At 45.7% G+C, this 23,489-nt stretch overlaps 1 protein-coding gene across 1 annotated transcript; it reads right to left on the reverse strand.

Moving 5' to 3' along the window:
- Positions 1–14,053: 14,053 nt before the first annotated feature.
- Positions 14,054–21,987, reverse strand: C4H4orf48 (chromosome 4 C4orf48 homolog). The gene is made up of 4 exons (XM_015862909.2): positions 21,860–21,987; positions 21,537–21,694; positions 17,802–17,890; positions 14,054–15,638 (listed from the first exon to the last, which is right to left on the reverse strand). Exons 1-4 carry the CDS (start codon positions 21,913–21,915, stop codon positions 15,573–15,575), a joined length of 369 nt encoding a protein of 122 aa, XP_015718395.1. The 5' UTR covers positions 21,916–21,987; the 3' UTR covers positions 14,054–15,572.
- Positions 21,988–23,489: the final 1,502 nt, after the last annotated feature.

The raw sequence follows: 23,489 nt of genomic DNA on the forward strand, positions 1-23,489 counted from the left end.
GAAGGACTTTCTTCTGTTGACTCCAGGGAGCTCATCTGAGCTGTGGAAATCATCTGACGCTCCTTTGTTTCCTGGACATCTGAGAATGTCTTTGGTGGGAGGTCACCGAATGAACAGGAGAAAGCATTGGGACGAGCCTGTAGCAATTATCCTCCTGAGAAACATCAGGAAATGGTGTCTTGGTTAGGGTTAATGCCCCCCAGAAGAGGGGGCACAGCACCTGCTTGTGCCAGAATGAACATTTCAGGGTAGTTTCAGATTCAGGCTCCGGCTCTCTTGCAAAGATGTGCTTTACTCATATCCTACCAAACACCCTCTCTAGGGGAAAAACAGTTTCTGCAGACAGAATGATCCTTTTTTTTCTGTCTGAAAGGTCAGAACAGTTCTCAGGCACAGTCAGCTCTGCCAGCAGGATGACTTGCTGCCACCCCAGGTAAGACTGCATCAAGTCTTCTGTCATTAAAAAGGAAAAGTGAATCCCTACCAACACTGTGACACTGGCAGACATCTCTGCAGTTGATCTGTTCTGAAATGGACACGGTGACCTTGCTCAGAGCAAGGTTATAGCTGAGTTCAGGGTTGGTGTAACACTATGTGAGCCATGGGGTGAGTGGCTGAGACTGTGCATCAGACATAGGTCCTACATCACTTGTGCAGAACTGGCTGTCCCTGACTGCCAGCCTGGGCCCAAAGGCCTCCCCTTGTATGCAGAGTCTTCTCTTGGCATAACAGCATCTGGAAACTGTGCCCATATGTTTCCCCACTGTGTGGGATTAGCTACACTGGAGTAAAACGACCTTATACAGGGCTGGCTTCCTCGACTCTTCCTTTCAAAGTAGTTAAAGCAATATGTCTCTGTGCATAGGCAGAACTTGACATTCTTTTCATGCTAGGAAGGTTTTATTCACAACTATAAAGGCCAGACATTTTGTCTTTTTTTCCTTTGCTTAATGAAAGCCTGAGTCCCAGAGAATCTCAGCAGCTTCAAAACCAAGCTGAGCATGGGGACCTGAGAAACGGACTCATTGCATGGGATGGATCAGTTGGGAACTGTATCTGAGAAACCTTTTTTTCATTAAAATTGCCTTGTCTTGTCTCCACAGCTCCCAGTGGCTGGTATTTGCCTGTGTGTGGCTTTTTTTTTTTTGTTATTATTTCTTATGATCTAATACCACAAACTGCCTCTGAGCGCACTCTAACGCTGGGTGCAGCATTGAGGCACATCACATTCTGCCATTCGCTCCAGTTCTCCCTGTGCAGCTCCCACTCCTGCACCAAGATTTGGATCCAGCACTGCTCCAGACACAAATCTGATAGGAATAAACCCCACTGAGGGGTAGACCCTCTGCTGCTGAGGCTGCACCTGATGGGGCTGTGGTATTTTTTTCTGCCACTTGAACTGTTGTTAACTAGTCATCACTTTGGATCAGCCCCCTTCCCTTCCCTTCCCTTCCCTTCTCCTTCCCTTCCTCTTTCCCTTCCCCTTCCTTCCTTCCTTCCCTTCCCTTCCCTTCCTTCCTTCCCTTCCCTTCCCTTCCCTTCCCTTCCCTTCCCTTCCCTTCCCTTCCCTTCCTTTCCCTTCCCTTCCATTCAAGTTTGTGAGAGATGATATGATGGGCTCAGGCTGCTGTGACCTGTTGAATGTATTTACAAGCCTGAGCCCTTTGAGTGATGCTAGTTGTTTCCTAAAACAAAGTAGCTCTAGTGACAGATAGTGAAGAGCAACTATTTCAGAAACCATTAAAACTTGCTCTGTGTTTATATGTGAAGGCAAATGAGTTCATTCTCAGGCCAGGTTTGAATTGACCTACCATGTCTAAACCAACCAGTACAACGAGACATTTTGACAGCTCCTTAGGAAAATGAAACAACACAACAGTACTACAAGAGCACAGAAGTGGTGACTAATGAAGAGCAGCAACTGGAACAATGAAGCACTAACTGAGGAAATATGCTGTCTGCCATAGAGAGAGATAGGAAAACCATGTGGAAGCCTGGGAATGTACTGGATGAAAGAGACAAAATGAAGTCCAGACTACAGTGGACATGCTAAATATAGAGGAAAGAGAAGATGAGATGTTCCTAGACCAAGGTAGGTAGCTAAGCAACTAACCCACAAAGAGCCAAGCACAATTCACCCCAAATTCTTCCAAGAACTGAAATGAACTGAAATAAATCCTGAGTCACTGAGTGAAATCTCAGATAAAAGAGAGAGGGGAAGAGAAAATAGCCACTGGCAATCTTTTGCATCTATTGTGTAAGTACATCAAAATCATACTATATAATGAACTGGAGAAGCAGAAAAATCCATGATACATGCAAGGAAAGAATAATAAAAAAGAACTCAAAAATGGCTCATGTAGAAGTACAGGTGAGTAATACTGCTTCATGTCACACAACCACGTTGCAGGAAGCACAAGGAAAGGACTATAAAAGCCCCCTTAGAAACAGATCAATCTGTTGCATCAGGAGATTAAAGTCTGTTTGTTTGCTCATGGAAACAGTAGAAGTTGTGGGAGAGAACTGTAAAAGCAATTCTGCTGGCACAGACCCATTCCCATTGCCTTCTTGTCAGCATGGCCAATGCATCACCCTTAGGAGAAGTGGGCATAAGTCCTCACGTACAGGACGTTTCCCCTCTCTCTGGACCATTATATTTCATTGACAGTCTCTCCTGCAAACTGTTACACATTTCTGACTGAGGTATTTTTTTCCTTGTCTTTGCGGTGTTACCCAGGTGCTGAGTACTTGGTGGGTAACACTGGGCAGGTGCTTGATCTGACTGACTGCAAGGAAGGCAAATCAGATCTTCAGCTGCAGTCAACATACAATACAAACTCCCACCTGATTTTCCTGATGACAGTCATTCGCTGGGCTTGTCAGCATCAAAGTGTTGGCAGAGTGACTTCCTCTTTACTGCATCAAAAAGAGAGATCTTTCCTCCTTCCAAAGAGATGCAGCACTCACTAAAGGCTTACGCTACTCAGAGCTTCATTCTTCTCAATTTGCTCATGCATCTTCATGCCCTCAACCAGTGTGATGCTCATTGAAGGCACCTGTTAGATTCAACCCTTTCTCTTATAGGTTGTTGTACTTAATAATTTGAAGATATTTTTTTAATAGAACAGTCATTTTGTGCCACCGCTTTTTTCTTTTCTTTTTTTTTAATCATTTGATGGTACAACGACAGCTTTTCTCCTGGATCCCTGCATGAGCAGTTGGCAATGGCGAGCAGGATTGCTGCTACCTCTAATCACCATCAAAGCTGCTTCTCTAAGTGCTATAAACATAACAGTGCATAACAGAGGAGCAGGCAGCAGCAGTGGTTGCTCGTGGGACACCTGCTCTTTCAATTTAAATCCTCATTCCTGCAAAATTCAGGGACAGCAAAAGCACAGAATGTAAAGAATTTGTGTAAAGCAGCTCTCACCATCTTCTAATCTCAGTTATGCAGAAAAATATATGGGAACAGACTTTGGAAAAAGAGACATACACTGCACATAACTTTCCACTTCTTTCCTTGTAACTGCGCATGGAAATAAGGTACAGGTATCCAAATATCTACTGCATCCTCAGCTACAGCTGTTCCTATAGCTCCTATAGCACAAAGCCATGTCATCTTAGGGAGCATCCAGGTACTTGCTCAGATTGTAGTGGTGAAGAGAAAGACCCTGAAAAGCTGTCAGCCCAGTGGTGCTGCTGAAATGAAATGGGTTGTGATTTAGCTGAGATCTGTGAAAATACACAGGCTGAACTGACACCAAAATATTTTGATTCAAGGAGAAAACAATCCCAGTTCTAAAACTCAGTTAGTTTTGGACTACATATAATTGAGGGGGGAAAGAGAGATTTTTCCTATGGATCAGATATGGAAAGGCACTTGTCACTGACATGAATAACGCCAGTAAACAAGGAAGTCCCTGAATAAATCTTTTGAGGCATGGATCTTTAGGCTGATAAAAGGTCGACTGAAAACACAGTATCCCATTTCCACTAAAGTATTCTCCATTCAAGACTTTTGGCTCATCTCAGATAAACTGAAGCCAGCAAAAACACTTCCATCTTTTTCCACATGTATTAGGTCAGGAACTTTCTGAGGAAGATGCATAACAAACCCAGGACACGGAAGGTAACAGGCATGTTTCTGGCTCTGCAGAATATCTAGCTGGGTCTGGAAAGCAAGCAGGAGAGACAACCATTTCTGCAATGATTTTACAATAATAGCTGACTGCGTGTTCATTCTTTTCCATATTTAATAACATTGACCCCTTGTCCCTTCCCATGCCACTGCCTATTGTATTCAGTCATTGGCTGAAATTCTCCTGCAACAGAAATAAGCAATCAATAAATAATGAGAACATCCCTTGTAAACGCCATAAGCAGAAGTGCCAGACTTTTCACAGATTTTGGCTGGGTTTAACAGTTCCCCGTAGTCCTCTTCTGTGCCCTTCTGGGCTGCATAGTGCCAAAGGACTCCACGACTTTGTCTCAGCCTTTACTAAAATGCTGTTGGGAAGTGCTGAGCCTGCTTGACTCCTCTTAATGACAAGGGTATGGCCAAAGGCACTCAGCAGGTTTCAAGAGACGCTCAGCTCCATGCAGGATCTGGCCATGATACATTGCAGCTGCGTCATGGTCAGAGGGATAAATCTGTTACCAAGTTGTGGACACTGCATTACCCTGATGGTATGAAAATCAAAAGAAGGGGAGATCGTGCATGTCATGTCATGCCATGCCATGCCACATCATGCCATGTCACACCATGTCACGTCATGCCATGTCATGCCATGCCATGCCATGCCATGCCATGCCATGCCATGCCATGCCATGCCATGCCATCCCATCCCATCCCACACCATCCCATCCCATCCCACACCATCCCATCCCATATCATCCCATCCCATCCCATCCCACATCCCACAAACATCCCATCTACATCCCATTTTCCTCCCCCAATCCCCATCCCATCCCCTGACTGCTTTGCACAGATTTTTTGGGCAATGACAACTGTGCTTCCAACAAAATCTGGAGCATAATCAAACAACAGCAAGTTTTCCATCACCTGTTCTCTTCCCAAGGACATGCTGCCACTCCAGCTTGGTGTCCTGGCACCTTGCTCTGGAGCATCCAGCAAACCTGTTCCCAAGTGCAGGCTGTGTGCTCCCCCACCTTGCTTTCAGACATGCTGTTGCCTGGACAACATTTCTGCTCTCAGCAACGACATTCACCCACACACACGGACAAAAGTGACTGTGCCCCAGTGATCACCTTCCCTGGCTGTAACAGCAAAGGCCCAGAGTGCTAATTAAAAATAGATCTGAGCGGGGGGGGGGAAACACGCTCCGAGCCTCATCAGAAATGTCTGAAGCAAAGACTTTGGGTGGCATCAGGGAGTGCTGACTAAGTGATCACGTCCCCAGGACTTCCACTGAAATGAAAGGCACAGACTGGAGACTGACTGCTCGGGCTAATGAAGCTGAATCACTGTGAAATCGCTGCGAGATTAAAAATTCACTGCGAGGTGGGTAATGGAGGCGCAGCTGGGCTCTGTGCAAGGGATGCCCTCACATGGAGGGATGAAACCGAGGGCTGCAACGAAGGCAAAGTCCCACTGAGTGACAGCAAATGTCCTTAGAAACATCGGGTGCGGGGTGAGTAAAGTCATTGCGCTGGGTGGCAACGCTCGGTACCTGCAGAGCTGCGGCCATCAGCGGTGCTGAGCACTGACACTGGCTGTGCGGTGCCACCAGGTGGCAGTGCCTCAAAGCAGTACTCGGGGAGTTTTTATTTAACTAACTCGAACGGTAATTGATGTATCACGAGAGGCAAGAGGGCCACCCAGGCACCACTCGTGGCAAAAACACACGTGCCCCTACAGCCCACACTTGGTGCCACCGCTTGCCACGGGCAGCACTTCCCAGCCCAGATTTCTTACAGCCCCAATTCCATTTCCAACTGCAGCAGTGATGGCAGATGGTTAGGTAAGCCCTAGGCTGGGGTTTGATTTTCTCTCACTTTAGAGAATAAAAATCAATGAGGCAGGCTCCTCTCTGATTCTAGCTCACCTCGCTTACAGATCCTTAGTACCACAATGCAGCAGGAGGGCGTTTGTTTGAAAACACGTATTTTCTTTTCCAAAGAATCATAAAATCGTTTGAGTTGGAAGGGACCTTTAAAGGCCATCTAGTCCAACTCCCCTGCAATGAACAGGGCCATGCACAGCTCCATCAGGTGCTCAGAGCCCCATCCAGCCTGACTTTGGCAACAGAAGCAAACTTCCTGTGTAAAAGCCATGCTGGGTAGGAGGGTACCAAGCAGTCATGCGATGTCCCAGCGAATACAGAACACTGGCACCCAGAGAGGTGGTGGATGCCCATTCCCTGACATTTAGAGTCAGGCTGGAAAGGGCTCTGAGCCCCTGACCGAGCTGTAGGTGTCCCTGTTCATTGCAGGGGAGTTGGACTGGAAGGTATTTAAGGCTCTCTTCCAACTCAAAAGAACCTATGAAATAAGCCTTTCTCCTTCACCGGGGCTACCAAGTCACACTCTTGCTTATGTACATTCCTTTCTTAGCAGAGTAAAACCAAAGCCCAACTGCCCTTAAATTCTGCTCTGAAAAGCAACAGAGAAGGGGAAAGATCCTCAGACCTGATTGTGAACATCCATCAACCTTAACTACCTCAATCACCCATATACACAGCTGCACACAGAGCAGGAGAGGCAGGAAATCCAGCCCAGTGACATCCCACTCATGGGAATGAGAAGTCCCTTGGATATAAACAGGGAGCTGAGCACGAGCAATTGGCAGCACAGTGCAGGGTGATACAAGTCAAGTTGTTTAAGGAAATAAAACAGCGAGAGATGTTGAAGCCAGTCATTGTCTCCTTCTGGAGAGCTGCCTGCTCTGCAGGCACTCACTGCTCATCTCAGCTTCCAAACAGAATCCAGTATATCCCCAGTCCTGGAAATGGTCCTATCTGTGTGTGTGTGTGACACGCAGCACAAATACAAACACCTCCTTCTGTAGAGGCATATGGTTGGGCTTCTGCTTTTTTTTTCTTGCCAAAACATCATTTTCTGCCTGGTCTAGAGGAACTTGGCCCATCACCTCAACATGACATTCTTTGGAGCATCATCAGTGATTTCCTGGCCTACATCAGCACGCAGCCAGCAAGCTTCCAGTCCCCTTAAATATTTCCTAAGCTCTCAGCTCCCTGAGGGAAGAGATCTAAGAGGAAATTGGCGTGCAGTAAAGCTACTCCAATTTGTGCTGCTGCTGTCAGAGAAGCAACTGTGGGCTTTTCTGTAAAGCCGCAGGTCCTGGTGAGTGCTTGGACATGTGGATTTGGATGCTGTAGGAAGTCTTCACACATATTCAAGCAGACAGACAGAAGTGAAGCAAATATTGACTGAATACTTGTGACACTGCCTTGGAAAAAGCCTTCTGTGGCTCAGCACGACACTCGATCAGACCATGTTTTGCTGTGAGGTTTGTAGCACAGAGACATTGTCCCAGTAATGTCATTTCAGTCTGGGAATGTCTACAGAATGTATTTACAATTGAAAGAAATGGAGAAGAAAATCACTGAGAGAAACCTCAGGCGTGTTACTGTGGCAGGATGATGAAACACAGAATACATGAGAAAATAGGATTTTAAACATCTTTGACATTTCCACCTGAGCTTTCTAATGCCTGCACTGGTAGAAGGCAAGGATCCCTGGTGCAGACCAAGTGCATCCTGCTGTGCAGGGCTGACACAGGAGGCATGGAATTTTCCCAGGCTATACAGAAGAGCTGCCCAAGTACATCAGTTGGCCATCATTATGGCTGTGTCTGACCAGAAAGGTGAGAGTTTGTAAAGGGGCTTATCTTAGCATAGGGGAACTGTGCACTAGCACTTGGGGGTTTAGATTCTAATGCCTGCTGACCCCCTCTGGCATGCAAGACCTGTACTAGGAAGCAGAGCTATTAGAAGGTGCATACTGGGGCTTGACTTGAGGAAGGCAAATAGGGAAAGTGAATTCTTACAGACATTCAGCTGCTCCCTCCCTATACATGGCGTAAGCAGGCCCAGCCAACACAAGTTTCAAGTGTAACCTCCACTACAAGAAGCTACAACAGCAAACAGCCATAAAGGCTGAGCACTGACTGATAATGAAAACAAACAAGTTACAAACAAACCTTCCTCAGGAAGTGCTTGTATAACTTACTTTGAAAACCAGATTTCTGTGTTTCTGTGCACGTTTGGGACTTGCAGTGCCGCAGTTGGGCTGTGTTAAGCTCTAACTAGCCTACACAGCACACAGGCTGAGCAGGCAGATGGCTCCAGGAGGGACGAGGACAGAGAATACCGCCATAAGGGAAGAAAAATATGTAGGAGTTCAGTTTACAAAGCAGTCAAACCAACCCATGGGCTACAAACCAAGATGAAGTTAACGCGTCTTACTTCAAGAAGGCCCCAAGCATTGAAAAAAAAAATGAAGCCTGACTAAACTAATTAGACTGATTTGAACATAATGAAAGAGAAATTTGGTGCTGGTGTGACAGCAGAGCATTGCCAAGGCAATCTTTGTGAGACGTGCTAAATTGATCCTTGGCATCGCTGAGTGAGGGATGTTCACACTAGGAAGCTGATCCCAAATCATCTTACATGTCTGGAGCTGCCTGAAGCTGGATGCGTGGAACTACCACTGAAGCAAAGCAGCTGCTTTTCATTGTTGGGTTGGATTCTGGGAAGAATAAGGCTCCATGCTGCACTGAGCACTGTGCATGGGCATGCTTACTTGGCTTTGATTGCAATTCTTAGCCACCAGCTGAAAGAGCTACCTAATATTTACGGGATTACAGCATGGCTTGGGTGGGAAGGGGCCTCAAAGATCATCCAGTTTCAAGCTCCAGCCACAGGCAGCGTTGCCAACCACAAAATCAGGCACCAGATCAGGCTGCCCAGGGCCTCACCCAACCTGGCATTGGATCTTCAAAGGGAAACATGTCATCTCTGGAAGGTTTTGTTTTTAATCCTAGATAAGCAGGACAGCAGGAACTTAAAGCAGAGCTTCAACCACAAGCAAAATACATCAGCCAGAAAAGCATGTTAATTAGCTTTTGAGATATTTGTTTCTCCCTTTTGGAAGTTTCAATTCTCACAACTGAGACACTCATACTCTTCATAGAAATATGAACCACCTAAGCCAAAAGGCACAGCACTGAGTACGTGCATCCCACCCCTATCATGCACAGCCTATGGCAAAACCAAGTCAGCAAAAAGAAACAAAAAGAGGAAAAGCAAAAGAAACAGAGCCAAGAAGTTAAAGAGAGGAGATGACTCTATAGAACTGTGACTCACCAGAAGGCACTAGAAATATGCACCATTAATATTATGGAGCGGGTAGGATGGTGCAGGACTCTAGTGCTAATTGCAGAAGCTGATGTTGAGTCCTGAATGTCCCATGCTGTTCTAGGCAGGGGGCAACTGTTCTGCAGTGGGTTTTGCACCTGAGCAGATTTGTGTTACTATTGAATGGCGCACATCTTGGCTATCAGCTGAAATCAGGTGTCCGCCTCCTCCAAGCTGCTGCCCACAATAGAATTGCTTTGAGCCCAGATTACTTGCAGGTGAAACAGGGCAGGATTTAGGAAAACGTGATGTGAGTTTCACTCAGCTGATCAGAAAGTGGGGTACACAGGGACTACAAGCGTTCCAAACTCTGGAAGATGAGTTGGCTTGTGATGAGCCTCAAAGCTGTATCTGTGAGCCCTCAGCAAGGAACATCAGTTTGTATTCCCCAGCGAGCTGTGATGGTGATTTGAAGGCAAAGAGAACGCTTTTGTTTCCTAATAATTGCTACAGACAGAGTGTTAGTCTCTCTCTCTGTGTTAGCCTTATGCAAGAACTTGACTTCAGTTCTAATTTTACTTTGAATAGATTTTGTGAGGCTGCAGGCTGACCCAAAAGCCCTCAGCAAGCAGAAGAAAAATGCTACTGCCAACAGCTCAGTGATCACCTATGGCAGCCCAGCAGTGCGCTGAGCAGCAGGAGCATCTCAGTGCCAGCTTGGGAGCTCGCTGCTGCCCATCTCCAATACCTAATTGGCAGAAAACTCTGTAATTGCTGCATGTCAATGGTACCAGGAGTTCAGTGCAGAAATCAAACAGGGGCAAATTAAATGACTGTACATGGCAGGTACACGCTTCTAGCAAGAGAGCCAAAGGCTGTGCACCTCTCAGCAAATGAACTATAAAGCATATTCCTAACACATACATAGATGCCAGAATGCAAATGTACTGACCTCAGGAAATACTGATGAGCAAGGAGTGTGGCATGAATTAAACACCATGTTGTGCCATGGCATGGGCAGGGAAACATTTGCTTTCTTGTGTAAAGGATTTATGAGATATATCTAGACCTTTAAGACCAGACGTAAATCCCTGCTTTACCCTGGCCAAGCTGCTGTTTTAGGATTGACTTTTCCTTGCAGTTACCCCGCTGGATGTGAAGAGCTACCATGTACCATTTATGGTCAGCGTGCCTCAGCAGTGTCAAGGACTGGTCTACTAATTCAACTCCAACCTCTGAAGTACAGCAGCGGCCTACACAAAGCCAAGAGCCAAGAGGCCTGTTCAGTCCTTCTGACAGCTGTCAGGCAGTGACTACAGCACCTTAACTCCACAGCCTTTCCCTAACCAACCACATGAAAACCATCAGAGACACCTCTCGGTGAAGTGCACAAGACACATCTGGGGTTTATCCCTTTTGATTCACATTACCCCTCTACATGGCGTCCTGCCTGGGCTCTCACATGGTTTCCTCTGCTGCGTTATCTTGTTTGCCACTTCACTGCAGACTCACAGAAGAGCAGCCAAAATACGAGTGACTTCAAAGCAGTAGTGCCAGCCTGCTCTATAAATAATGCACGGGGATCTTTTGTAGTGGTGAATTTTGCTTCTGAATTGTAAACTGTGTTATCTTTCCGATTTCTGCCTTCTGCTGCAGCCTTCCTATAACCCTTAGCCAAAGACACTAAGAAACTGCAGTTACATCTACAAGCAGTATGGCTGATAAATTATGACTATTTCATGTCCTGAAGGCCCGGGCTTCACTAGTCTCATTGCTGACATTCTGTACTTCAACACTGGGTTCTTCCCACCTATCCCAGGAACAGTTTGTCACCAGGGTACAATTGCTTGCTAATTGTAAAACTAATTATTGGAATAGTGGAAAATAATACTAAAGAAAATCTTCCTTTTCTAATGGCAGAATTCTTCGTTATCACATTCAGCTTGGGCGTTTTCTAGCAGTGACTTTCAGCAACAAAAGAAAAATGCACTAAAATACTGTAGTTGAAAGTGTGTTAAACCTTATTGACAAGGAAATATCAAGGCTTTGGAGGACTGTGGAACTGAAGCCTTTGGAGAAAGAGATACATTATGTATAAGAATACATTATGGAGCGTAGCCAAAGGGAGAAGTAAGAAGACTTGAACAAGTGTGACAAAGAAGAGGCTTCCAGCCTGGATGCTTAAACTCCTCTTGAAATCTGATGCAGAGAACAGATCAAGAGGCTGAAATCAATGAAAGGCAGCTCACAGGTTTCACACAGCAATGAGCCTCTTTAAGTCGGATGGATGGATGGGAGAGCGACAGGCTGGGGAAAGATGTGGCTGCTCACTTTCTGTTAGATATTAGTCAGAACTGGGTTTTTAATTTCCCTGAGGGACTCAGGAAGAAGTGAAATGTAACTTAACTGTCATAAAGACTCACAGGTAACTGTGAAACTGTGTGAAGTTAACATGCGTGGAAATAAAGTCATCGTTAGCAAATAGGAAACTTCAGCCTGAACTGCTGAGCATACATGGCAGGCAGATCCAGCAGGTACAGGAAAGACTCAGAGGTCCAAATTTACTCCAAACCTTGACAAAATGTAATAACCAAACAGACAAACATTGCAAAAGAAGGATCAAAAGTAACCAGTCTGAGGCTGACAGTTGGATTTGAACGGCCACAGCCAAAAGCCTTCCTCGTACAGTTCAAGTTCTCTGGTGATCTTAGTTAGCTTTGGTGCCCCACAGCAACTTGTGTTTCAGACACCTAAATGTTTTAATAAAAGGCATTAAAAACTAAAATGCTTTGTTATTTATATACTGGAACTGTATTATATATCTTATAAGGGCTGCTCTGAACTTAATGTCTCCTATTTTGTGATGTTGACCCATGACATCGGGGGCAGATGTTGGTGGGATGGCAGTAAGGGCTGAACCTTCCCACCAATATTCTGTTAAGTGTTGTTGCTGTGTGGCAGATGGCAGCAGAGGGGCAGCCTGACAAAATAAGGCATATAAAACCCCTCAACCTTCTGCTCAAACTTCCTGCCTGCTTTATGAAGGCCAGCTCCTCAGCATGGTGACAGCAGACCGCTCTGTATTCTACTCTCAGACTCTGCCCAGCAGTGGCCATTTTGTCTGCTTCCTTGCATGGGCCATTCTAAGGCCTGCAAAGTGGGACCTTGTCAAGGTCACACAGAGTGGCACTCAGGGTAGTCAAGTCATGGGTTGTGAAGTTTCCTCCTCTTTCACGTTTGTAGCTCTGTACTCACAGATTAGACAGGTCTGCTTATTAGCACCCTGTACTGACAGCCTGGCCCTGCTAGTGACATTCTCTTTGAACTACCAAACTCTTCATGGGTCCATCTGGCCTCTAAAGGCCTTCTGAATTCCCATTCCCATCTACAATGTATGGAATACTACAAGCAAGCTGCTGCATCAAGAGCTAGGAAGAAACATTCATTCTGGATGCAGATAGCATCTATCTTTTGTACTATCACACACTGCAGATGATGGAACACTTTGTGCACAAATAGAGCAGGGGGATTGTATGAAATCCAAGCAGCAGTTCCATCAGAACAAATACACCGAGTAAACATAGCACTGCGTTAGTGTCAAACAGGCCTGAGTCACCTTCTGTGCTTTCCAATGAGTTTGTGAAGAATCCCATGTGGGCAAGTGAAGAATTTGGGCCACAGTGTTGAGAGAACAGCTCTGAAAATGATTTCAGAATAAACAGAAACATATGGAGTTCAAAGAAGGCATCCACACAAGCCAGAGCGAACAAAAAGTCCACACTTCACCAGAGACTTTTCTGCTAAGAGCTGCTGCATGGACAACGTCGTAATGGATGTAGTGAGTTGAAGCTTTAATAATAGATATTAATGAACATCATCATTTATGGTAATACTTTTTCATATACTAGGGACAGTGCTGTGCTTACACACAGAGCATGCAGCTACTGATAGATAACGAGAGCATATAAGTTTGTTCACATTGGGTTTGACCAGAGGTCTTGCTAGGGGAGTAAAAACGACACTTTGTAGGTGACACAGACAGTGGGACTGAGTGCACCCTCAGCAAATCTGCAGATGACAGCAAGCTGAGTGGTGCAGTTGACACACTAGAGGGAAGGGATGCCATCCAGAAGGACCTGGACAGGCTTGAGAGGTGGGCCCATGCCAACCTCATGAAGTTCAACAAGGCGAAGTGCGAGGTCCTGCCCATGGGTAGGCACAAGAAGCTGTGGAGATGTGCTACCAGGGTTTAGCCAACATCTTGCCTACCCAGAGGAAGTACCACATTAACACAATTATACCCGTTCTTTTCTATAGAGAATGTAACTGTGCATGTTTACAGCCTACCACTTCCTCTCCATTGTGTTCCAATGATCTGTGCCCAAGGCTTTCTGCAGCAGCGCTGAAAGGAAAGACACATCTTGATTTCAAGAGGTCACAGACTTTATCTTGGATCCACAGCAAAATGGTGCTTTGAGTGCTACGACTTCCTTCTTTAAGACCTCCTGCAACGAAAACCTTTTGTAAAATACAGTTTCTTCTAGCACATGGACTTCATGAGCAATAATAAATTAAAGCTACCTAGCTCAGTTTTTAGTTAGCACTACCTCGCTCATTAAAAGCAGCTTTGCCACAGCTACCAAGTTCAGAGTATGGAGTCTGCACTCTTAGGTTACATCAGTTACGTTAAATCAGCAACAGAGCACACCAGACAATGCAATGCATCTTGAATCTTTATTATCGTAGACAAAGAGGAGTACATCTCATCACTGCTGTCACAGCTGCAAACTTGCAGTGTCCCTGATCCCTTTGGGAGCCACCCACCCATCAGTCATCCCACCTCTATCATAATAAGCTTCATATCAAAACTCAGCTGTGTGCAATCACTTTTCTAAATAAAAACACAGCCAAAAATAAATCAACCCCCCCCCCCCCATCCCAGCATTTGCTAACAGGACTTTGCCCCGTTCTTTAAGGTACCAGCAGAATAAGCATGCACAACAGCGATACAAGACCACAGACATGCTGCTGTCCCCAGGAAGTGAGCTGTGCTGAAAAACTCACAGCTTCCATGCTGAAATCCTCCCTCCTGCCAAGAATCAGTTCTAGATCTGTGCGTTGCTTATGTTCAAATTGAAGTGGGAGTAAAGCAACCTAAGGCTGGCATCTGAAAGTAGTTGTGTTACGCCCGCTGTTTGAGTTGTCAAATAAACCACTCCATTATGAGACTCTCTAGCTTCCCTTCAGCCAGTTTCCAGTGCTTCAGTGGATTGTAATGCTTCTAGAGGCAATGTGTTGCAGCATCACGATGCTTTCCCTTTTATACAAGCAGGGTCCTGACGACCTATAAAGGGTTTTTCTGAAATACTACAAAGGACAACAAAATTCCTACTTAAAATGAAGGCAGAAGGATGCTTTTCCTTACTGAGAACAAGCAGCCTTTCAAGTTACTTTGCCAGAGCGCATTCTAATGCTATCTATTACTGGCCAGTGAGAGTGGTACAGCCCAGGCTGTGATTTGCTTAATGAAAGACACTTCTCCAGAAGATTTTGGCAGACACAATCAGTTCTATTGCCAGGCAGCATTCATGTGATTATAAACGTTAGCGATCGCTTTGGATACTGAATAAATCCCTCCAAAAAGATCACAGCTACTGTGTGGCTCTGAAGAAACAAGCGCTGGGTACAGATTACTGTTTGCTGTGCACTGGATTATTGATACAATTGGGAACAAATACCTCCTGTGGGCTGCCAGGCAGGCACTGACAACTACTAATTTCTGTATAAAAGCACAAGTGCCTGTTTGCAAATTTACAGCAGGGCATCACTGCAAAGCAGCTTCATTTTCTCTTTAGGGATGCACTTGTAACGTAAATATATAAAAGAATTTGACTCTGCTTACTATGACAGATCTGTGGCAATTTACATAAGCTGAGGGGTTGGCCTGAGAGTCTAAGGTCGATTTTTGGCATGAAACAGCAGGAAAGTGAGATGCTGCCCTTACACTTACATGAGACACTAATGCCTCTCCTTCTTTTGACACTGCAGCAAATGCACTGTGACATAAGTACTGACAAAACATTAATGGCAAAATGAGCTAACGGGGCTGTATCTGTTTGGATAAAAATTGTTTTCTTGTGGTGTTTCTTCTCTGTACCCTCCTGTAATTTCTTCAACAGCCTTTTGAAAATGAATGCATAATACATGTCCATTGGCCTAATCCCAGAGCTCATTTCAGTGCATGGCAGGAAAGCAGTCGCACAGGCCTCTCTTCTCTGCTCTCAGGAGGAGGGTTTCTGTCTGTGGGGAAAAAATAGAGTGAAAAAGAAACAGAAAGAAGGAAAGAAAAAGAAAGAAAGGAAGAAACTGTAAAAAAAGCACTTTAAAAAGGTACGAGTGTAAAATCAATTGACCTAATTCTGCTACACAGCTGTAGTCAAGGTGCTTTGCTGAGTGAGAAATCATAGTTATTAGGGTCGGCTTCCATCCAGAAAAAGTGACACAAAATAAGCATATTCAGAATCAAGAGGCACGGAGTGTATTTTGGTAACCCAAATGTTTCCATTTCCATCGTTAACTTCCAGGGACAGAGCTGTCAATATTATTAAAATGTCCTTTCTAAATGCTGAGCAAAATTCCATTTTCAGCTGCGCTGCTCTTAATTCCCTCCCAGTGATTGATGGCTTCCTGTTGATGAAGCCTTCAGAGCTGTACAATTTAATTGTGCCAGATAGAGTGTGCTAAGGGGCCGATTATGCTCTCCATTACGCTGCTGTTTCTCCACTGGGCTCAATCCCACTGTCAGTCCAACCACCTTGTCTAACTCACCTCTTTTTAGGGCAGATCTGGACTTGAGCTTGTGGCTCTCGTGTCAACCTGAAGTATCTTGGTGGCAGTCACCTTATTACCAACTCTATTTGGAGCTGTTCCTCTAGATCCCCATCAAAAGCTTAAAAACCATTTTCTGTACAAATCATTTAGAGCTATTTGTTCTGAAAACATACGAATGTTTTCCTGAGCATAAAGTTGTAGTTTTCAACCTGTGGTCTACAGCCCCTTAAGTAGTTTGCAGACTAACTCTGAAGAGTTCCTTGGGGAAAAGAAAAATCCTTAAGCCTTTCCAGGCTTAAATTCAGCATAAATGGATTTCCCATTTGCACTTGGGGGGGGGGGGGGAAGAAAAAAACAACCAAAGAAATGAGAATACTAAAGCTTGGAGATTTCTTATTAGCAAATGATCAGAAAGTTCTGTGAAACACCAACTCTTCGGCTGGTGTTCCCCTTACAGGATGCTTCCAGACAAAATCAGCAGAGGCCTAATTAATGAATATAACCAGTTCCCATAGCAATAGCCGGCACTTCTACCCAGGGATCTACTCTGCCGAGCCCAGACAACCTGACCCCCAGCCCAGTGCCTCCATCCCCAGCCACTCCCACTCTGCTGCTCACCTCTTGCTCTCACAGTGCAAGCTTTGCAGGCAGAGGCTATTTGAGAGATGCTTTTTCCTTCCTTCACTTCATTCTTTTCAACCTAAACTTCTGACATCTACCTTTGCATCAAAGACGACTTGCTCACATTCCTTGTCTGCTTTCACTTATCAGCTTAGTGCAATGGCGAGCGTTATTGTTGTACACTCAAGAAGCGCTGCTTCTTGGTTACACAATGCAATCCTGGATGAGTGAATGCTCCCATTGTTGGGAGCCCAGTAGAAATCACTGAATCATCTTAATGTCACACAGGCTTATTGGTTTGCACTGTAATGCCAGCGAGCTGTCACTGGTACACAAACCCCGCCAAGGCATCACTCATGACTACCTACAGGCAGGAGGAGCAGCTGCGGGACCACTCATCTATAAAGTAAAAGACTTTGAGAGAGAAGCATCGATTACCAAAATTAACCGTGGCCACATTGGCAGTGGTGTAGGAAGTCCCTGACTGATCAGTCCTCCATGAGGTTTGCCCTTAGAACAAGAATTTTAAAGACTCAAAGCTGTTCAGTGAAGTTATGTGTGTGTAAAACGTGAGGAAACAGAGTTGGGTCAGTACCAGCCAAACCAAAGGAATAAACATGTCCACCTTTCCTCTCTGCCAGCCCTGTTTGCCACCCTATTGCTATTCCATTCACCAGCTGCTCCCACCCATAGAGTGATGAATCCACTGTTAAGAAGCAACGTTATGAAACAGAGAATAAACCTCCTTCCTCACTCTTTTCTCCTACACACATCTCCTTTTCTTCTTTATTTTATGCATGAATTGTCTGGGGTAATCCTTTAGCCTGTTATGCAAGAAGTCAGGCTACTGAAGCTCTCCAACCGGGTGGCAAATAATCTGCGCTTGGTACAATCCTATTTGCTGGAACGAAAGTGAGTCAGCAGAGATGTGGTGTCTGCTGTATGCAGACAGGCAGACCTGGCAGCTCGGAGACAAAGGCTAAGGAAAACTTTTCCTACAGAAGCACATACCCGCGTGTCTAGGTTATACGCCATCTTCTTTAAGTCCTGCAACGCCCTCTGCATGAACTCAAACGCATGGCAGTCAACGCAGGGACGGCCTGGAAAAAAAAGGTATAGAAAAAAAAGACATCAGTGACACAGCATGAAATGCGGAATGCAGCAGTACAAAGAGGGAGCACTCAGAGACCTCGTAATGCCAGGAGGCATCTGTGCAAAGTTAAGGCTGCCTATGGCCAGGCAATGTGTGAGTGCCCACTTCTTGAGTGAGGACCAGCAAAAGCACAAGAGTGCTTTGCTGCTTTGCCTATTTCAAACACAGCCCAAGCTTTGTTCTGCCAGGTGCTGAATGCCTTCAGCCCCCATCCTCTCTCTTTGAAATGGAAATCCTGTTCCTCCCCACACTGGGTTAATTCTCCACAGGTTGGCTGCAAATAACAGTTGCAGTGGATCAAAAATCAGCCAGCCAGCTCCGTTTTTATGAGAGCAAGATCTTAGGAGAACAGCTTGGCAAGGGTCAGCACCAGATCTGTACTTGTTTCCTTCACCTGCTGCTCTGTTTTTTCTCTGCCAGTAATGCAAAGTGTCCCACTGGCTCTGCAGCTGGTGCCAATGTGTAGAGGGACAGGGCAGGAGGAAGGCAGGGAGAGGAAGAAGAAGGGATGTGCCAACAACCTCCTGGCTCACTGCTGGGCTTGGGCATTTCTGCTCTGCCAGGATTCACCCTGCACCGATCTTGTGCCCTTTAGTAAAAGAATAAATGGAGTATGTGCTTTCAGAGGAAGAAATTGCAGACACAGGGAGACTCAGGAGGAATGGAGAGAGAAGAAATCTTACATTGATCACGGAGCCCTGACAGTGTGTGTGGGGAAATGTTAAAATCTTTGTCCCCAGGCAGCCACTTGTGCTGCTCTGACAAAGCGAAATGAGTACAAAGCTACTGCTGAGGTGGCTACAGAGCTCCCTGCAGCCTGTTATCAGTATTTAGACAGTCAAACTGCTCTCACTTCTGAGCATGGAGGAAGCCTGAATACTCAGTGTGCTGTTGGCAAACCTGCCACTGTCTTGGGGCCATGGCCTACACCTTCCCATTGCAGGGCTCTTCTCAGAAAGCAGCCTACCCTGGCCTACTTGCCTGCCCTGAAGTGACTGTCACCAGATTGCACGTATAACCAGGGCCTGCACTCAGTGATCCTTGCAAGTCTCTTCCAACTTGGGATATTCTATGACACTGAAACACCCCAGCTGTTCAAACTGACCTACATTTTTCTCACATTAATTTGACATGTCATTTCTTGAATCCATGGGAACTTTCAGCGTCTGCATCACGCTGTGCCAATGAGTCCCACAGCTCAGCAGCTCACTCTGTGAGCAAACTGTCCATCCTGTAGGCTCTGAAGTTAACTTCAACGGCTGTCACTTTCTGCCTCCAATTTTTTTTGCAGTGAAAGAGACATTTATTACATAATCCCCATCTTTGCCCCACTTCTGACTTTGCTGATCTCCATCACTCCCCACCTCGGTGTCACCCTTCCAGACTGAACAGCTGGCCTGCAAGCTGCCCTACCTAAACTGGGCTCATCCTCTCTTCATGCTCACTACATTTTCACTAAGACGCTCGTGAACATTTCCTCAGACTAACTCTGCCTGGTTTACAAGGGGGTTGAGCAAATCTAAGTACATTCTGCTTTCTGTCCTCAGCTGCAGGTTCCCACACTTTCCCTTGCTCACAGCAGCAGAGACCATGCACTTGCTCAGTCAGCTGAATTGCTGATTACTTTTTCTCCAGACCAACTCTTGAATGTACAAGTCCTGTGGCCAGAACGAGGACAAGGGAGAAAGTTATGGTGAGAAGGGCAGAAGCAGCACAGGCTTACATCAGCTTAAAGCAATCGTGGAACCAAACCTTAAGTCCCACCATAGCAAAGTACAGCAGAGTGCTATTAATTCCTTGCTGACAGCTGGGAACAGGCTATCATTCATAGGAAGACTTAACAGGTTTGTGGATTAACATAATGAGAATTATCAAGAGTCAGCTATAATTCTTTAAATGGATCCTGTCAGCATGAGGACTGTGTCTGCCTTTGTGTGTCTGGGGAGAAGTGGGGGAGGAGAGCTTAAAATATGCTTCTTGGCTTCTTCTTGGTGAAAAAACAGAGCTGAAAACACTGTGACTTTCCCTCGCATACACATGCATTTACTCTTTGTATCTCTTGCACCTTAGCTCATGCAACCAGACTGACCGGCTTCTTTCTTCAGTTCCACATTTCATCCTTCATAGTGGGCAATCTGGACTGGAAATGCAACGGTAGCTTGGGGAAACTGCTTAATTAATTTCTGGAGGATTGCTCTGAACTTTAAAGAAAATACTCTTGAAAGCACTATCAACACCACTTCAGACTTGAACAGTTTTTGTAAATGCAAAGTAGCATGTATAAAGTATAAGGACCTAATTAATCACTCCTAATCAGCATTATTCAGAGAGAGCTGGGCCTGGCTCTGACTGGCAAAGAGAAAGCAAAGTGGAGCTTAGGAGATGGCACCCCAGGCCAGAGATCAGCGTCACACAGCAGCACAGGACCTCTGCAGCTCTGAGAAGATAACGTGGGCTTAAGCACATCAGCAGCGCTGTCCCCAAAATGGGTCAGTACCCGGGAGGATACAGAGCTCAGTGAGAAATAGCCCGTGGAGCTGACATCAAGCAGGGAAAGATTCAGGAATGTCTGTACTAGATCACATCAAAGCTCTGTCTGGCCCAGTGTCCTGAATTCCAAGCACTGTGTCTCATTTTATGTGTCTAGGAGCATTTCCAGGCTTTGAGAACAGCTGGCACTGATGGGCAAAGGACGGTAACTGCAGCACTGAGCAACTGTGCAGCATTTCCTCAGCCACTGGCTGATGAGGAGCACTGCAAGCTCCTTGTTGCTTTAAAACACTGTTCCTGCAGCAGCAACATTTATAATTCATGATGAGTCAGGAGCCTTCCTCCTGGCCTGGCCTCAGACAGAAACACCATTTGTGCATTCACAGCAATGCTGCCAGCCTCTGCGATTCAGGGCAGGGCAGCGTGTCTCTGCAGAAACACTGAGTGCCCTCCTTTCCTCATTCTCACATGCAAAAGCAAAACAAGACAAGGAATCTTTCTCAAGGACTCCTCGGGGGACTTAGTCACAGGATATCAGGAAGTTTAGATCTGATTTGAAGACAGTGGCCAAGCGTTCGTTCTGCAGATAAAATGGGAGTTTCTGCTACACAAGAGGAACAAGGAACCATTGCACACCTCCTCCAAGATGTGTTGACTCACCTCTGCTATCACAGACACACAGAAATCACATAGGATTTATTCTTAAGCATGGTATTCTCCTTGAGCAGACAGTACTGACCACTTGCCACAAAACTACATGCAATTGCATTCCCCATTTTTAAAAACAAAAGAATTCCCAGAGGGATTTTAAGCTTTCAGCGAGCAGCTGCTTCAAACTTCCTGACCAAAACACCCTGCGAACACTGCCTCCATTCCCCAGTGACTTCCAACTATTTCCTCATTTTAGAGCTGAGGAAGTTAAACTAGAGACACGCTCAGAATGATAGAAGAAATTAATACGGAGCTGTGATCCAAAGCCAAGAGCTCCCAGCTCCAAGGTGTCCATGAGCCAGTCAGCAAGGTATGTGTGTGTGGCTGCAGGGGTAAGAGGAGGGCGCAAAGCAGGACACGTGCAGCAATGAGAGCAGCACGGCAGTACGTACTTTCAGCAGGAATGACACTCCCCGAGTCCTGGCTGGCCCCCACAAGCCTCACGCTTAGCAGGCCCAGCACCGAGATGAAGGGGATCACCAAACGCATCGCACTCCAGGCAGAAGGCAACGCCATCGCTCGTGTCAGTAATTCGAGCTCTCTTCCCAGCCTGGAATGAGGAGAAAGAGTGAAAATCAGTAGTTTGCTCCCTGCAGAGAAGGAGATGAACTGTGATACGCAAAGACCCGCAGGTACACACAAGGCCACACTCATGCATCACGGTGATGACATACTGTGGGCTGCAATACTCCCAAAGGAGCAGTTTGCCCAGTACCTGAGCTTTCTCTTCACCCGTGGAGCAGCTGAAACGAGCAGGCGAGACTCCAGCATTCACTCTGAGCATGCGTCCCCCTGCATCCCCCCTTCCCCGATTAGGGTCATTGCCATGGAGATTTGCTATAGCAACACGGAAAAATTGGAGCTGCCAAGTGGAGGAGAAGATTTAAAGGGACCACAATGCTGTGGATGGTCACTGCTGTTCTCTGCTTTCACCCCTTCCAAGGCCACCTCATCTCCTCAGTGGACACCAGCCACTGCCATCCACGTCAGAGGGTCTTGGGCAATGTTTGGGTTGGCTGCTTTTATTCTTGAAGTGACTGTGCTGAACCATGCAGCTCCCATCCCTTGGTTGAACTGTAACTCAAAGTGAGATTTTATTCCCAGAGATTACAAATAATAAGAAGGAAACTCAGAAGTTTGCTTGGGAGGAGAAAAGATCCAGTGAGTGTTGGCGGTGTCTCAAGCTGCCTTGTGTAGAAGGTTCAAATGTTGTTCTCAGTCACTGGGGTCTTGAGAAGGTCATTCAAGGCACGTGTGTCTACCAAAATATCTCCACTGACACTATAAGTATATAAGACTCCCAGTCCAAGCTCTGGAGTTGGGTGCCTGAGGTGAGATTGTGTGAGATGGCCCAGTTTAACACCGCCTGTCTCTTAACAAGCTTCAGATCCCTGCTAAATGAGCAGCCCCACAAGAGCCAGGATGTAATGGAACAACACTGTACAGTTTGCCTGTACACTCATCTAGGGCTGGTCACATAGTCTAGCCTTGATCTGCAGTTTTAAATAACACCAAATGGAAATTCTGGCACAAAATGTAAACCTTACACTTCCATTTACCCTGGCATATGTGTTTCTAGCACACACACTCATTTTGGGCCTGTGGGCCATATCACACCCTTCATACATGAGCTTAAAGAGGAGGACAGAAAGCAGTTACCTACATGTGCAACAGTCTTTGTTAATGTGGGAAGCATTGTTTATCCTAATATTTTTTCGAGGTACTAATACAGTCTTTTCTGTAGTTGTAAAGATTATATAAAATCATTTCCATAGTTACTTGGTCTTTTCAGTAGGTTGATAGGACAGACAACACAACCCACAGTGAGATAAGGAATGGAATGTGACATACTGGGGAAGGAAAGCAACCTCAGAATTAAACAGAGGTCTTTCCCTTCTTAACTGCAAAGTGTAAGAGGGGATCAGAACAGAGAACTTGGGAAAGTTCTGAATAAAGGGAAGTTGAATGTCCTGAAATTTGCCATGCCCAGGATGCCAAGACCCCTGGGATACCTACACATAGTTTGGCAATATCTCATCATTAGGGTCTAGATATCACAGCTGAGTTTTGCTTAGTTGTGTTTACGTGCAATAAAGCTTCTTTGTTAGTGGATGGATTGACTTAGTCTTGTTTTCTGACTGCTCAGCCACCCACTATCCAGGCTTAACACTGTGATAGCACCACAGAAGGAGTACTTGCTGAATTGGACTATTGCCATCCAGACAGTGCAACAACACTGAACTTGCTCCCACTTGTAACAGTGGGGGAATCTACAGTAGGGCCCTTTCTATGCACAATCTAATGGGGCGGAAGGCATTATTTCTGTATTAAAACACTCTACTAGA

This window comes from Coturnix japonica, chromosome 4, assembly GCF_001577835.2.
Source record: "Coturnix japonica isolate 7356 chromosome 4, Coturnix japonica 2.1, whole genome shotgun sequence".
Taxonomy (NCBI): domain Eukaryota; kingdom Metazoa; phylum Chordata; class Aves; order Galliformes; family Phasianidae; genus Coturnix; species Coturnix japonica.

Coding starts and splice junctions, on each gene's coding strand:
- C4H4orf48 (XM_015862909.2), bottom strand. CDS start 21,915: ATGCTGGAGTCTCGCCTGCTCGTTTCAGCTGCTCCACGGGTGAAGAGA. Junction 17,891..21,536: donor GAGTGTCATTCCTGCTGAAA/GTACGTACTGCC, acceptor TTTTTTTTCCAG/GCCGTCCCTGCGTTGACTGC. Junction 15,639..17,801: donor CGTATAACCTAGACACGCGG/GTATGTGCTTCT, acceptor TTTTCCCCACAG/ACAGAAACCCTCCTCCTGAG.